Source organism: Strix aluco, chromosome 4, assembly GCF_031877795.1.
Source record: "Strix aluco isolate bStrAlu1 chromosome 4, bStrAlu1.hap1, whole genome shotgun sequence".
Lineage (NCBI taxonomy): Eukaryota > Metazoa > Chordata > Aves > Strigiformes > Strigidae > Strix > Strix aluco.
The window spans coordinates 124119994-124137161 of record NC_133934.1 but is presented as its reverse complement, the minus strand read 5'-3'; the positions used below and the strand labels follow the sequence as shown (position 1 = coordinate 124137161).

General features: G+C 41.7%; 1 protein-coding gene across 6 annotated transcripts in view; it reads right to left on the bottom strand.

Moving 5' to 3' along the window:
• SYNE2 (spectrin repeat containing nuclear envelope protein 2) overlaps positions 1-17168 on the bottom strand; it is a 195470-nt gene that overhangs the window by 164537 nt on the left and 13765 nt on the right. For all 6 annotated transcript variants that reach the window (XR_012622862.1, XM_074820953.1, XM_074820954.1 and 3 more), the window contains exons 2-7: positions 15954-16069; positions 3765-3826; positions 2729-2824; positions 2381-2458; positions 2198-2290; positions 838-1019 (exon numbers count right to left, since the gene is read on the bottom strand). Coding sequence is in view for 5 of the 6 variants with exons in the window: in XM_074820953.1 (XP_074677054.1) it covers positions 838-1019; positions 2198-2290; positions 2381-2458; positions 2729-2824; positions 3765-3826; positions 15954-16032 (590 nt within the window). In the remaining variant the exon portion in view is untranslated. The remainder of the gene's footprint in view (positions 1-837; positions 1020-2197; positions 2291-2380; positions 2459-2728; positions 2825-3764; positions 3827-15953; positions 16070-17168) is intronic.

Below are 17168 nucleotides of genomic sequence, written 5' to 3'. Positions count from 1 at the left end.
AGAGCTGGTTTTTACATGCCAATCAATCTTGTCCTGATAAAACACAGCTAAAAGGGAAACTTCACTGCCTGAAAACATTTTCCCAGCAGAAAGTGTCTGATGTGGTGATGAAGGTCTTTATCTTCACTAACAACATGGAATATTAGTAGGCTGTTATTAGAACATAAAGCAACCAAATAGCTGGAGAGCAAGGGCTGACATTATCGTAAAACATATTTGAAATGTCCTGGAGTGAAGCACTAGCCCTTGAAGAAAATGTAAAGCCTGTCCCTTGCAAGAAATATCTGTATACGCTCTAGAGTGTGCACTGTGAATACTCTCACTGAAATCAACATCAAGCATAAGGAAACACCTTGTTAGAACTGGGGACTAGGACCTCTAGGGCTAGGGTCCTTCTTGGGGATCATGCAGTGTTTTGACAGAAAAACACGACACGTGGCAATCCTAGAAATCCTACATTTTCCATTTAAAAATAAACTAATTATTCAAACTTTGTTAACCAGTGCCAACCAGGAGGATAAAAACTAGCAAATCATGTAAACATTCCACTAGACTTATTGCACGAAAGTCCCTAAAAGAGAAAAGCCAAAGAATTCAATTTACATTGTGGTGTTTGATTAGTAGGATTAGCTTCACATTATTATATTTAAAGGGTTCATGTCAAAACATTTAGAGTTTGATGCTAAAAGTACTTGTAACAACATCTGAAATCTAAAGGTTTTTCTGCTAAGCTGTCACTAAGTAATGTTAAAAAAACGGGAAAATATCACCACATTTAGAGGAAAGCAGTAAACACAACATGTAACATACTATTTACAAGTCTCAGATGGAACTTACAGTGAACATTGTTCTTTTGCCCACAACAAAAGAGCCTTTGTAGCAGACATCTTCCACCGTTCCTTAATTTTAGCACTTCTTTTAGCTGATCGGCTTGGCTTTGGAGAGGAGTCAACAGCACTCGAACAATCAAGTGAAGGCTGATTGTAAGTACAAGCAAGTGTCCTGACAAGTTCTTCAATCTATCAGAGATGATGGGAGAGTTAATCAGGCTTGAGTGAAAAATTACCAAGACATCAATGGCAGAAAACCAGAGAATTATAAAGGACTCAATCACAGCTGTAATAGTAATTCCCTGTCCCCAAAGATCAGATCAGGTTTTTTTTATCTGTTCAACCTGAACTATTTCATGCTGAATTTCCATCTTTAGGTGTTTTCTTGGCAGGAAATATTCACCCAAAGACTTCCATGTTATACTATGGGTACCAGTAATGGCATCAAGGGACCTTCTCACTCAGTGTGCTCTTCTACTCCTACCAGTGAAAGCAGCCCATGGCAGATGTGTTTTCTGTTGTCAGCAATGTCATATATTAGGCATGCTCAGAGTTTGCCTGCTCACTCAGGGTGCAGGAAAACTTACTCGATAGACCTCAGAGATCTACATTTGGTTGCACAGGTTATGTGCAGCACAAGAATCTTGAGCACCAAAGTACCTTTACCATGAAAAATGTGGGCTAAAATAATGTTAAATAACTTTGCTTCTTAGTGCTCTCCTGAGCCCCAGCCACCAGTTCAACCCCAGTGCACCTAGGTTAATTCACTGCTGGCTCCATCATCCTCTACAGTCCTACAACATGATTAAAGCAAGGCCCTGTGCTTTCAAACCTCCCCATAACCTCACGCCACACAAGATGCATGCTCAGTATCTTATCTAAGAAACATCACTATGACAGCCTTCATGTTACTTCAGGCACCTGGCACTGAAAAAAATAATAGCAAGAATTACACATTGTGAGCACAGCCAACACTGAAGAGGGGGGCTGCCTCCGAGGGAGATGGATGTCAGTCACTTTGCAGTATGTGCTCTATTTGGAGCTTAATCATTACAGGCCTTAGACAGATAGGCGAAGTTTAGCCTATTTTTTAACTGATTACTTTAATAAAATCTCAGTACCTTTCATTTCTACCATTTTCAGCTAGATACTGTTCATCAGGCTGCAATGCCATCATTGCATTGGTGAAGCAGCTCAGACACAGGAAAGATGCACTGGTGCATCTCCTCCCTGAGCTGTCACTTCCAGATGTCAGAAAATAATCTTTTGCTTTGTACCAATTCATCTAGTTTGGCATCCATGTAAGTCAACACATTTTTGTGCTTTTCCCCTCTACTAAAACTCTCTTACATTGCTGAAATACTTACATGAAAATGAAATATAATTGTCCAAATTAGGCCAAGCACAATGGAAGGTTTTCCTTCAATAATGTCAGCAACATGAATATTTATGAGCTTGAGCTAGGGAAAAAAAAAAGGATCATTGTTAACAAAGAAAATGTTCCACCAGCTCAACTGGCTTTAGCTGTGAATTTCAAAGTTAATACTCACTGATCTGCTCTTTAAAAATGTCAAAGCATTTTCTATGTTACTTCTGCACTGGAAGGTATTAAATCCTTTTTCCCGTGGCTGTGAAGCAAAAAAGAACAGGTTACATACTCAGTTGTAAAAAATAATTTGATTTTATATTTTGATAAGGAAAGTCCTGCAAAGATTCACAAATTACTTTGGATCAACTTATTTCAGTGTGTTTCAGTGTCAGTGGTGTAAGAATAAGTTACTTGCAAATAGCTCTATGACTCCAGAGGGATCATTCTTATGGTTACAATTAAGCATATACATAAATCTTTGCTGGATTTGATGAAGGACTGAAGTAATAGTTTTATTACTCTGTCTTACCAGATGTTGACCTGAAAGTACTTCCAACAGATCCAAAAGCAAATGTCCTTGCTGTATGTCTGTATACAGGTCTGAGACAACAGAAGGAGGTGTATGCTGCAAAATAAATTTCAATGCTTGTCACACCATCTTTTGTCATTTTGAATTCAACACACTACAAAACATCACAGATTACTGTTGTTTAAAAAATGTTTAGCATCCTTTTTCAATAAGCTGAAAAACAAATCCTGCATCTAATCAACCATATCCTGCTTCTTCTAACCCATTATTACGTTTGCCTCTGTTTTATAGGGGTCATTTTAGGCCTCATTTTCAAGTATTTATACTTTTCGAGGAGATATGTGGCAAAAGACCCCAAAACGTTGAAAAAGGGAATGTTAAGAAAACAATTAATTCATATTTTGACTTCTTAATCGAACGTGACCCAAGTATAAATTTGACTATAGAGCTGAATAACTAAAGCCTCACTCTTTTCACCCACTTGTGGACAACACAAACCTACCATGAGCTCAGCAGCTTCTGCTCAAAGAGGGACCAAAACAGGATTCTTCTTTTACGTGAGCAAGTCAGAGCCCCAGCACATGCTGCATGAGCTGTTTTGCGAAAGCTTAATGAGCACCTACACTACTACGTGTTTTCTCTTAATGCTCACCAGTCACTCAGGTCATCCCATTAAACTCATGTTCTTGGATTGCATAATAGAATAATATTTACCTAAACACAGTAAAACTAATAATAAATACAGAACCTCATAAAACCCTGAGACATGCGCTACAATCCAGCGCAAGTATGTTTTACCACATCAGCAACAAAGATTCTGTCATCTACTTACAAATGATCTCTTAAAAATGTCCTTGGACAATCACCAATACAACGCTGTTTCACCTATTAAATGCTTTCCAGGGGCTACTTTTTCTAGCCAGTGTCTACAAATCTTATATTAATTTTGTTTATTCTGAAAAATTTTAATCTCCATACAGCAAGTCCGAATCAAAAAGGCAAAAGGCATGTCTTTCCTAAAAAGTCCCCTTCCTACCTTTGCCAATATTGAATTTATCCAGCTAGTGAACGCTTTCTTCTGTGTAAACTCTCGCTGCACTGGGGAAAAAAAAAAAAAAGAAAAAAGGTTAATGGAAAAAACGATCTAGTTTTATTTCTCTTTCTCAGAAATATACATGGCAACCATCTCAAACCTAAGGTCCATTCTTCCAGATATTAAGTTACTATTTAATATTAGTTTTTCTCAACTCTTATTTTAGAGCTGATATTTTCTTGCTTGCAGAGATGATACTGCAAGGACCTCTACAACCCTCAAGCATACTTCTACTGGATGCAGCAAAGAGCAACTAATGAAGGTTTCCTCAAAAGCTCAGCAGATGCAAACAGCAGTGTGAACACATCATTCTACAGAGCAATATGTCCAGAATAACTCCATCCATTCCTCAGTGTTCCTTGAAAGACTCAGGCCATCATCAGTACAAGATCCATCTTGAAATTCAGGAAAAGCCATGCATGGAGTTGGGTGATGAGACCGAGATGGAGGCTGGGGTTAGGTGATAAATGTAAATCTGTAGGTGAAGCCACACAATGGTGAGAGACTGAAAGAGTTAATGCCTCAAATATTGTGGCTGCACAGTGGTGAGCTGCAGGTGAGAGGGGGGCACAGGCAGCAGGTGGGCAGCTCACAGCCTTGTGCCCTGCCGGAAGGCACACAGTTCCACATTGCTGGGCAAAACAACTCATAGACTTTATGTGGGAAAGGGGCTTTGCAACCCCCCCAGTGGAGCCTGTGCAGATCGGGAGTTACATAAGGTGAACAGGTGTTCAGGAGCCATATAAGTCCTCAAGGGGTGTGACTGCGCATACAAGTAATTAGCACACCAAGCAAGACTAGAGGTGGGAACAAGCACCTGAACCCTGCCCCCCTCACCTCACATGTAAATAAGCCCAGGAAAGCCCACCCCCTTCCTCACCTTGCATGTAAATGAAGACAAGAGGATCTGCCCCCTCCCACCTCGCATGGAAATGAGCCAACATATTTAAGGAGCGGTGAGTTGTATCTGGGTGTGCACGCACCACCATTGCTGACAAGACCAGGAACTGGACCAGAGACATCTCTGGAACCCAGGGTAGTGATCTGGTTCTCTCCTCTACCTCTACCTTTCTATCTTCCTCTCTCTCCCTCTTTCTTTTATGTTACACACCATTCAGCCCTTTTTAAAATAACAGGGTTTACTAGCCACTGTTGAAAACTGTTTACATAGCTTTAATGGGATTTAATTAGCTTTAAAAGTTTAACTGGCTTCTGTTAAAATATAGCTTCTGCCATTAATAAATTTTTCAATCAACCGTTTGGTGTTATGTCACCTTAATTTAGCCCAAGGGTATCTCGAACATCAAATATTGAAGTGGGTTGGCCAGGACAGCCCTCTCTGGTGATAACTATTAAGAGATAAGTCCAGCTGCCCCTAGCCCCCCTAATCTTTGAGGACCAAGTAGAACACAAGGGGATTCATCTCTTACCAAATTAATTTGTCACCCTGAATGCAACAGGCTGTCATCAGGGAACAGCACCCTTTCCAGTGCTGGGCCCTCCCAGCTATAATGGGCTATGCAGACCATTAATCCAGCCAAAAAGGGGCACATGGGGTCTTAAAATAGGAGGGAGGAAGTGCTTGAACTTGTACCCCAGTAAAAAACAGTGAAATGGGACTCAAAGCAAAGCCCAGTTATACAGAGATCCAGCTCTCTACCCAGGTCCTTCGCACTGGTACACAGTGAAAAACTACCACCAGTTGTGAAGGGAGACAGGAAGTTGGTTAAGCCCATGTATCAAAAATCAGAATATTTAAACTGTTTCTCACACCAGAGTAGAGATCAAGAGAGGGGAAAGCCTTTCTCCATGACTTGTGGGTAGCAGAGATGAAGTCTAGTTCCCCCCAAAGGCAAAGCAGAGTGTGAGCAGCAGACGCAGACCAGACCAGCTCCCCAGCCCTGTCCCTGATCATGGCCAGTGGATCACACAGCTCCCCAGTCCACGCTCCCTCCCAAAAATCCACCCCATTCCCAAGACACACCAACACCAAACCCATACAGCCCTGCCAGACCTCTGTATAGAGGCCTGAGGCAACAGCAGGAGGTGTTGGCCCCTGAGGTTACGGCCTTTCAGGCCTCAGTGCTGTGCAGGCGCTGCCACCAGCAGCCATCCCAACAGCTCGTGGGAGCGGGTGTGAACACAAACTCCTTTTTCTCTCCCTTTCCACATCAGCTTTGACTGCAAGGGTTGGGGTTGGCTTCCGAAAAAACAGGCCAAAAAGCAGTACCACCCCCGCAAAGGGCCTACCTGGAGCTGCAGAAAGGTGGTCATTCCCTCCTTCCTCCCCATTTGAATAAAACCCCAAAAGGCTGCACTGATTTTTAATAGCCCAGACATTACAAAACAGGCCAAATAGACTATTAACTGAGGGAGGGCAAGATTATACAGTTAGGAGAGCTGATGTTTTGGTCGCCCAAACCATGATCTTTGGCCTGTGCCAGCTGCACGGCTCCCCCAGGCCTTCCCTCTGAGGGCTGAGGCGGACGCTAGCCCCTCCACGTGCGGCTAGGGGCAGGTGGGCCTGCAACGTTCCTGCCTGCCATTGCAGGCAGCAGAGGAGCAGAGCCTGAGAGGCGGGAGAGGTGCAAAGAGGAGAGAAAGAGCAAGCTCCTCTCCCTGATGTGCCGAGCGGCAGGAGGGGCTGTGTCAGGCAGCCCAGAGCAGAGGACAGGGCTTTGGGTCATGGTGACACAGAGGCTCGGAGCTCCTGCGTACGGGGAGGCAGATGGGCTGAGGGATGCCGGCCCACCGCCCTGCTGGGAGGACAGGAGAGGACGGTGCATGTCCTGCACCATGGCCCCAGTGCAGCTCCCTGAGGAGAGGCGGGTGGCAGGGCACTGTGCATGGCCCAGGCCTGGAGGCAGATGGTGGGCAAGGCGGCTGCTTCCACACTCGCTGCCCATTTCCCAGCTAGGGTAAATCCTCCCGCCGCACGGGAGAAGTACTGGAAGACCCTGAGCAGGCCATCAGCTTGCAAGAAACAACAAATCTGGGAGATAGTGTGGGAGCAGACATGCTCGTCTGCCTCTGAAAGCATGCTCTTGCACAAAAGATTAATGTGAAGGCATGTTTCACATCATAAGGCAAGTGCAAGACTACTCAGCAATAGATATTTATGTTTTTATAGGCTGGGCAGGATGAAAGATACCAAAAATATCAAGACCTTCAGGGAAAAAAAAAAATCCTGACTGCTCTGGCCATGAAAATGAAAATGCCACTCAGAGGAAAATGTCCCACACTTTATTATGCTCTGGGAATTTGGCAAACACAAACCCCAGTTCTGGGTGGCTTTTCATCATCCAAGACAGCCTGAAGGGCTTGCCACGCACAGCTTCATCAGCTCACGAAGCAGAGCAAGCTGCTTAAGGATAATGCAGCCTCCTGCTCCTAACCCCACCATCTGACCCACAGACCTCCTTCTGCTTCACCAGGCGGGTGAGCGGCAAGAAAAATATTCATGCATTATGTGCGTCAAGGGCTGTTTTGCATCCTGTAACTGACAGATCTTTCAACAGTCCTCTATCTGCAATACTATGATCCTGTCGGAGCATGAAACAATCGATTTCCCCTGCTTGCTGGATTGTTTTCTGCTTCTTTTTAAATATCAGACATTGTGATGAACAGTAAGATAACAGCAGTCTTAAAGACACGGGCGAAAATGCAATCTCAAAATTCTGTTTTGTTTGGAAAACAGAAAATAAGTGCAAACATGCCACACAGACCAATCAACATCGCAATGCTCACAGGGAGGACATAAATAGCATGGGATATTGGCTTCATGTTAGCACAGGACCCAACCACACCCTTTGGTTGAATACCCGCGTGGGAGCCATTCCAGTTACCTAGTGAGCAATTATTGAGTAGCTGTGCTCAATTTTATCAGGCAGTCAAGGCTGGTATTGCTGGCACTTGAAAAGGGACAGAAAGCAAATATTAACTACTCTGCCTGATGCCAGCGATTCTTCCAGCTGTAGCTCTTGCCAAACACACGCTACTGCTACTGATTTGGAGAACTTGCTTTTGGGGTTGGTTACAGAAAGATGGTTAGGATGAGGGCATTTGGTCTTGTTTTGGTTGAATCTCTCCATATTAATGTGCAGAAGCATTATGCAACGTGGGCCAGATACTGCAAATGTTGATTCACATCAGCTCTCAGGCAAATGTCTCACCTGGCAAAAGTACAAGGCGGTTATTTCACTGCACACACCTAAGCACACCTTACACCCTCCCCGAGCTACAACCACTGCCTAGTGCAACCCACTGGGCTGCCTTCTAATCAGTCACAGCCTCAACTGCAATGTGGCTTATTTTCCTACCCAAATAAATAATAATAATAATAATTTTTTAAAAAAAATCTCCTTGTGAATCAATAACAAAACTCCATGCCCCAGACTGTAGTGCAGCAGTGACTGCTTCCATCCAGGCCCCACAACGCACAGCTCAGTACAGCTGTTTTTCTGGCACTGTGGCAGGCAGTTGTATTTCAATTTTCAGGCTGAGTGTGTTTTCTCTCCTGGCTCCTCCCCTACTCTACTGCTCAGAGGCGCTAATGATTTAATCAAGCTCTCAAATTCTTATCTCTACCACGTGGTTAATTAATACGGATTTTTATTTTTATGAGGATGAATGGATTCTTTGTTAGGCCTTTTTATAGGACTCTTCAGTGACCTTGGTTTTCTCTTGCCCTAGTTTTTAAAATGTCACTGACCCAGAATAAAAAAGCTATCAGAAAAAAATGATCATTTTCTTTACTTTGGGCCAAAACTCACTGAGCCAAAAAGTGGATCTAGGAGAACAAAATAAGAACATGCTAATCTGAAAACACCCAAAATCTATCACATTTCATCCTGTGTTTTAAAGCTAATCTTCAGAACAACTCTTCAGGGAGGAATAACGCATAGAAGCAGTATGTCATGTAGGCTAGCTGAAAATCAATACGCACTGCTGGACAATGACTGTTTTATCCAGTAATGAGCTACCAACAAGTGCTACAAACCAGACTAATCATTGAGGGCTGGAGCATGGGGACACGGCAGGGACCACAGTGGTGCCGAACTCTCCCAGGAGGAAGAGGAGGGGAGGGCAGGAGCAGCACCAGCCACAGTTTTACTCTCAGCCATCCTTTAACGATGATACAGAAAAGCCAGACATAAAATTAGTGTCCTTGCTCCTGTTGCCTTTCGTGCCTTCCCTGCCAAGGTCGAAAACAGCAGCTCACACGAAAGCACTATCTCCTCCCTCGGCAGGGAGCTGGGGGAAGCAAACAGCAGGAGAGCAGGTGTACCCTGTCTGTCCACGCTCGTCAAACAATGTCACCAAACAGCAAAGAGGTTTCCCTTTATCGCAAGGACCAGTGCATCACTGCCAGTGAACCATTTACAACTGTGTGTTTTTTTTCTTAAAAAAAAAAAAAAAAAATTAAACAATTATTTGAAACTAATTAGTACAAGCCTGTCTGTCATCTTCCCGTCTCTGTTTCACCAGAAGGACTTACGTCTTGTGTATGATATTTTTATACCTTCCTTCCACCATTCAGGTCAGCTGAGGCTACATCTACCATAACAAGCAGTGAGGCTCAACTCAAACAGATCAGCAGATCAAAACAGCTGGTGTTCAGGACGTAGTGTAACCATCATGTGTGTAGGGAAAAAAGGTTGTGTTGGACTAGCTCTAGCCTGAATGCCCACAGACAACCATGGCACCTCCTTGGAGCATTCATTTCAGTTTAATTCAAAATAACCATTTCCACACTCCCTGATGGCTCAGCAAAATGAACCAAAGCATGGTCAGCAGGGATAACTGGGAGAGCTCCTTCAAGACAGCACCGCTGGTATGAACTAAAACACCAAGCAAGTACATACTGTAAATGATAGGAACTATTAGAAGAACCATTAAGTACTTGCCAATCTAGTGAGAGGGTGAGCAATTCACCCCTGAGCCCTTTATATAATCCCTTCCTTTCCACCCAGTAACAGAGTTTCATTTTCTGCAGGCAGGAAAGCGGGGAAAACAGTTATTTCCAGCATTTATATTCACCAACATGGTGTTAAGCAATTAAAAACAAACACAGTATTTTTTGTCAAGATTAAGAAGTTTATCCAAAGCCCAATGAAGGTGATAAAAATATTTCTACAGGAATGGGTCTTTTCAAATCCAAATATTTTATAAATATTAACTAATTAACTACCACCATGTCTGTGTGGCAAGTGGGAACTTTCCTTTCTACACTATTCCTTTCAACCTCCTTTTCCTTTTGAAAGCAAATTATCCAATTTACCAGAAGTGCTGCTAACTCAGGAAGCCTGTTCACACTGAGGTTTGCCCTCCTGGCTTTCTTAAATAATTTTGCTCTTCTCATTGCCAGGATCCTGGAGCAGCTCTAAATCACCACTGTCTTTACTGCCACAACAGCCCATTAAGTGAGGTACTGCAGTACTTGGGGGCATAGACAGAGTTGCAGGTTAAATATTTAAAGGTACTAAGTCACATCATTTCGATTTCAACATACTTTTAAAGATAAGAGCTTAAGTGGCTTTTCTACCATTAAAAAAAAAAAAAAAAAAAACACAACCAAACAAGGTGAAGCAGGGATTTGAACATAAGTGGCCTTCAGTGCCCTATTCAGGTGCCTCAAAAGACATCCACACCTTAAGCATTTTAATGCCAGTTTATAACCAGTTATGCACCTTACAATTCCTTCAACAAATTGAAATTTATCTAGCAGGGAACACATTTATACAACTACACAATCTATTTCTTTCATTAGGCATGTGAAACAGACAAAAATACCCATGACTGATTTTTTTTTAGGCAGTCTCATGTATCAGTTTCCTCTCCAGTACCATCAGCCCCGTCACATGCCACAAAGCTGAGCAGTTAGGGGAACTGTAGACCAACTCCTCACCCAGGACGCATAAACAGGGCATAAATTTCAATGCAGTTCCTATGGGAGCTTTTTGATTTGTAAAAGTCATCCCTGAAAAATCATAGTAAACATTTAATGGACTTTTTTGATCATTCTGGTTAAAGAAAAAACAAGTGTAGCTGTAATAACATACTGGCCCCAACAGATGAGGCATACAGCTAGAACAAAAAAAAAAATCCTGGGTAAGAATTAGTAGTCTACTTGATCTCTAGATGAATGAAGCAGGTCTCAGAGGGATATCCCCCTTTATTCTGAGATGAGTGCAATCTACTACAAGATGCACACCAAAACCTATCCATACCTAGCACCGTATTCTCAATTTAATTTGAAGATAATTTATTGGATGAGGAAAGGGCTGTGGATTGGACTAGATGATCTTCAAGGTCCTTCCCAACCTAGACAATTCTGTGATTCTGTGAATTCATAAAGGATTAGACATAACTGCATGAAAATAACATAATTCATTTATATCATTGAATACTCTTCAAAAACAGTTTTAGTATCCACATTCTTATATGATCATCCTTTAGGTTACAGTAATAAACAGTAATATAAACACAGATTCTATACCTATACGGTAGCTATAGCTTCTGTACGTATGTCCATGATAAAAGGAAGACTAGGGAAAATGTGGACCCTCTCCTGAAGGAAACGGGAGACCTGGTTACCCAGGATATGGAGAAGGCTGAGGTATTCAACAACTTTTTTGCCTCACTCTCCATCGGCAAGTGCTCCAGCCACACCGCCCAAGTCTCAGAAGGCAAAGGTGAGGACTGGGAGAATGAAGAACCACCCACAATAGGAGAAGATCAGGCTTAAGACCATCTAAGGAACCTGAAGGTGCTCAAGTCCATGGGACCTGATGAGATGCATTCACAGGTCCTGAAGGAACAGATGGATGAAGTGGCTAAGCCACTACCCATCATATTTGAAAAGTTGTGGCATCCAGTGAGATGCTGGAACAGGTTGCCCAGCAAAGCTGTGGCTGCCCTCTCCCTGGAAGTGTTCAAGGCCAGGTTGGACAGGGCTTTCAGCAACCTGGTCTAGTGGAAGGTGTCCCTGCCCATGGCAGGGGATTGGAACTAGATCATCTTTAAGGTCCCTTCCAACCCAAACCATTGTATGATTCTATGATTAATAAGCAGAGCCAAAATTTAGGACCCCTGTAGTTGATTAAACAGTGAAAGAGTAAGTATGTGCCCAAAACTCAGAGATAAAACACAGTCTCTTGTGTCTGAATTAGCTCAGCAAGCATGGAAAGAAAAGGGAAAACATTGTTCTGCACAGGCTTGGTGGGAAGTGCCACCCATAGTGTCTGTTTGCCGTCCTAAGGAACAAAGGGGAAGGATTTGTGCATGGGAAGCAAAGTGGAGGTTGGATCCTCCCACAGGTAAAGAGATTTACAACCTGAAAGCAAAAAATTTTCCCACTCCAGAGTACTACAAACCCTGTTCAGTTTCTGCTGTAGCCACCCATCTGCAAGCGGCTGCACATTCCCCTTGCTGCCATCCTGCACTCCTCCTCATCAGTAAAGAGTAGTCCTATCTCCAACAGTTCTCAAAACATTGTCATGAAGCCCTTCTCTTACCAAAAGAGGGAACATGTCTCCACATTTCAGGTAGCTGAAAACACGTTTAGGCCCCAACTGTGCCTCTTCCAGTTACAGAAGGCTGAGCGCCAGGCTGGACCCCTCTATGGGGCCAGCCCATAACACAATGCTGGGAGGGAAGCTGTGGGAAGAGGAGACATAGGACAGGGATCCTGCGCTATTCCTCCTGTGTTCATTGCCATCCAAGCCCTGAGCTCCTGCCTGCTCCTTCCACAGCTGCAGAAAAAGAGACTTCAGGTTTCAAAGATGGTCCACACACCACAACAAAGCATCTCCCTGACAAGCATCCTCTGTTCACCAAAAACGTCTGCAGCCTGTCTGGCAGGAGAAACCCTTCCCTTAAATATTTCCCCACAGGATATATCTGTAATAGGTCCAACTCCAGGCTTTTTACCTGCACTTTTAGGTGGCTGTGCAAGGACACAAAACAGCTTTGTAGCTGCTTTAAGTTGTGCTGCATCAGAAAAACTGGGAGAAAGCAGAGAGGTGCTGGAGGAAAGGGCAAATATAATGTTGATCTTAATCTGATTTAATTTTATTATAACATCTAGGACAGAAGGAAGGAAAAAAGAAGAGAAGGAGTCCAAGTCCTGACATAATGCAATTCCATAGTAATTTCAATTTCTTGGCAGGAGGGGGGGTGGGAACTATTACCATCTTGTTTGTGGAGATCAGCTTGAAAACTGGAAAAGGTTAAACAGGAATATACAAATCTGAAATGATACATATATGAGGGTTCATATTCTGCAGTTTTTTACTTCACAGCCTCATAATTCTGTGACTAGCTTCATCACTTGAAAATGTCTGGAGATGGAAACATTCGAAACCGTATTGCTTTCATTTCTTTACCTATTTTCTTCATGTTTTACAAGCTCCATTAAATGTCCTTAAAATATTTAGCTGAAAAGAAAGACACACTGATACAAAGTTACGTTTTTACCCATTTTCCAGGGTCTTTCTTTACTGCATCTTCTAGGCCAAACACTATTAAGGAAAGCAAACGTTCATCCTTGAACACTCTTCTAACTAAGAAACCATTAACAGAAATTCCGCTAAAGGTTTTTACAATATTAAGGCACTGGCATTAATTTAATAGGATTTCTATAATAATTAGAGCTACTAAGTAGCAATCTCTTCACTAATTATTTTAAGGAGGTTCTTCTTCCCCTCTTTCCTTCTTTTTCTTCCCAAAAGCACCATCCTCCTCACAGAAGATTGTAGCTTAAATCACACTCAAACATACCTAAAATGAGTGTTTGGTTTTACACATGGTAGGGAAGAAAAAAAAGCTAACCATTTTGTTCACAAAGTTATATGACCAAACCAATTGGCACATTAAGTTGATCTTGTCCTAATTAATCAGACTAGACAAGTGCTCTATCACCACTGGATGCCTTTCAGGAATAATAGAAGATTGGATCACAAAGAATTTAAATGTAGATTAAAATATGAGCAATTCAAACTAGATCTCACACCTACTTTTTTCTTCTGTGCCAACTATTTATGCGTATCTCCTGTGATGCTGTGTATTATACAATGCTGGACATACTCTTTGAATCTATATCTTAACAATTTAAGAAGCAGATCATAACCAGTTTTACATCCATCTTTAGTCACCCAAAAGTAAGCTGCTTTTCTGATAGTTATAAGCAGCTTTTTCTGAATCTGAGATTTCTCTAAAACTTCTCCAGGTGAACCTGAAGTTTTAAAGTAATCAAAGTCTCTGTCTGCTTTGCAAATCTCGTCCCAAGATTCCTATTAATGGAAAAACCCATTTCCTTGAGTGACCCCATTATTCTTATTTGACCTTTGCTACCACAGATCTGCAGGTAGAGTTACTAATGGTTTCTCTATGTCATGTCAGGGAATGTGTCTTTGGTGCTTCATCGCAGCTGTGTTGCCATTTGGTTTTTTGACCCAAAGCAGATGCTGCAGTGTCACAGCTCCTTACACAGGACATGTCTCTACCATTTGTTGCATCTTTAATCATTAAAAAAAATTGCTTATGTCACTTCTAAGGGATATCTCCAGATGTTTTACAACAGTCAGGCACTTACAGCTTGGCTCCAGATTTGCAGTGTGTTCATTTCAGCATAATCTAGGAGCTCAGATTATTACAGCAGAGAAATATAATTTAGACATTTGAATTTCATTAAGCAGGGCTCTTTCACTGAGATATTGACCAAAACCCCCTAGTGTTATTCGACACATAAACACCAATCTGACTTTTCACAAAACAGCACGAATATTATTTCAAAATAAAACCCTATTCTAAAATTGCATGTAACTTTAATTCAGCACCCTCTGCCTTAAAGCTAGTGTTTTCCAAACCCATTTCATGACAACAGCCACCTCAGTCTTTCTACCAAAGGCTGAGTTTGACTGGCACAACAAATGTGTGTCTGACAAGCTGTGCTTGGTGCAACAGTCAAACTAGATCCTGTCTGCTAGGACTTTTTGCTTGCTCTCCTGAAAATGTAATACTGAAGCAAAACGGAAGAAAATTCACTGTTAAAGACATTTGGCTTTAGACCACTGTTAACACTCACTCATCAAAACACATGGCTTCAATGACAATATTAGTGCAAATATGGATTGTAAAAGTGTCTTGGCAGAATATTCTTTTGCACCATCTGTTTTAAACATATTTTCTCTCAACTAAGCGCCATAGAAATTTCATTGCAAGTGAACTAAAAGGAAATAGCTCTGTAGAAACATGACTTAGACCATCCATCCTTGAATAACCAGGCTCTAAACACATCACAAATGGGCTTTCCAGCAGTGCTAGTCCTGCTGTCTGGACTAAGCCTCCTTGATAGCCGCCATGAGGACGTTCAGAGGAAAATCAGTCTTCCCAGGAAATTCTTATAGAAGGAAATTCAACATGTGATTAAGGAAAACCCAGAAAGTCTATCTGAGAGGCCAGCTCTGATGCACCCATTATCACTTAACTGTCCAGGTAGCTGTCATTAATTTGGAACAATTAAAAATCAGCCAGTGAGTGCTTCCTTAACAAGTTATAACCCACTGCAAGTAAGGATGAAAGGCTCTGGTCTGTAAGAAATTTGTTTAGGAGCCACAAAATTTTTCTACTTGTTTTGGCCACAAGCTATCTTTCTACGCTTGCAGGGGATATAGGTAAGAATAGAAAAACAAATAAAATAAAACAGTACTGAGGTTTATAGCCTCATTAAGACAGCTTAATGCAATCACCTAATTGTCAGTAAATTGAAAACAAGGAAGCTAATGAAATGACATAACTGCTTTCATGATGGCAGTTCCCTTGAAAACAGTTTACAGTAACATGTATTCTGAGTAACAAAACATAAGAACCAGTGAGCACATCTGTACCAAAAAAGGCAACAGATCTGAAAATACCACGAGAAAGTATGAGAGTTGTTATCTTTCATTTCACTGCAGAAGTGCCTCTCATGAAACACAGAAACATCTGCAAAGAAGCACAGACACAAACTAACTACACTGATCATAGCACTAGTTTCAACAGGTTTCTCAGAAGTCCCTTCAACTTGTACACAGTCACAGATTTTTGTCAAAAGTCTACATTAAAAAGGCGCAGAAAACTACATTAACTTACCTTGCAGTGCTAGACAGAGATCATCTATTTCAGAGGAAGCCTGCTCCTCTGTTGAAGGAGATGACTGCTTTGATGCCATATTGAAATCTATGGAGATTCTTCAATCAATTTCCAGACTGAAATTATTAAAAAAAAAAAATAAAATCAGTACAGTTTTACATGAAAATTGATGATGCTCAAGAGTGTGGCACTGAGACATGCGCTTTGGTTTGGGTTTTCTTCCCTTGGTAGACCGTTTCCTTAGCTTACACAGAATAAAGCAACTGTTCCTACTGCATGCATCCAAGCTTTGGTTCTTTAACTCTTTTCTAACAGCGGCCAGCAGTACTCCAAAACACAAACCATGGATCCCAGTGTGTCTTGCCATGAAAACAAAAGCACTAGGATTAGGAAAATTCAAACACAGTTGTCTTCTTTGTGAAAGCCAGGGTGACAAATTCTTACAGTGCTTTCTGCTGAGCTGTTTTTGCCAAACCTTTTTTTTTTTTTTAAATTTTTGTACTTTTCAGATGTCTCTTCCTGTCCGGATAATTGTTGCAGAATGGAAACAAGTTAGGCAGAATCTGCAAAGATTAAGGTGAAATGAAAAAGCAGCGGTTATCATATGAAAATAATCACAACTGCCGTCTCTGTCTGGTACCTTTGTTACTCCTCAATCCCCATGAAAGAGTTTCTTTTTCCAACTTCTCCATTTTCCTCTCCCTGGATACCTCCCCTATCTCTAATGCAACTTTAGTAAACAATATGCTGTATCTTTGTTAAAAGTGTAAAATGGTTTCTGTTACTGCAGTAGCTATATTGTTCAATTTGCCACTATAGGAAAAACTGGATACTGAGATACTCAATTTTATCAAGAACTTAAGAGTTAAACAAATTCAAAAAGAAATAAAGCTAAACATTAAATAAGGGCTCACCTTAAACAAGCTTCATTACCTAAATAACTGTAACCTTTTCATCAGAAGTGCTAGGAGTTACACACCATATATTAATAACTCATCCACCAAGTATATGTCAAAATAAAGGGCGTGAATAGATCAGTGAGGAAATATGTTAAAGAATGCCAGAGAAATTTTTACATTCAGTCACTTGTTCGTATGAATCATGAGGCAACCTTTGTTTACTATATACTTTTTTTCCTCACTACCTGCCTCCCTCACTGCACAGAAAGCACAACACACCTTTAACGAGGAGCTATGCAATATTTTGTTTTCCTCA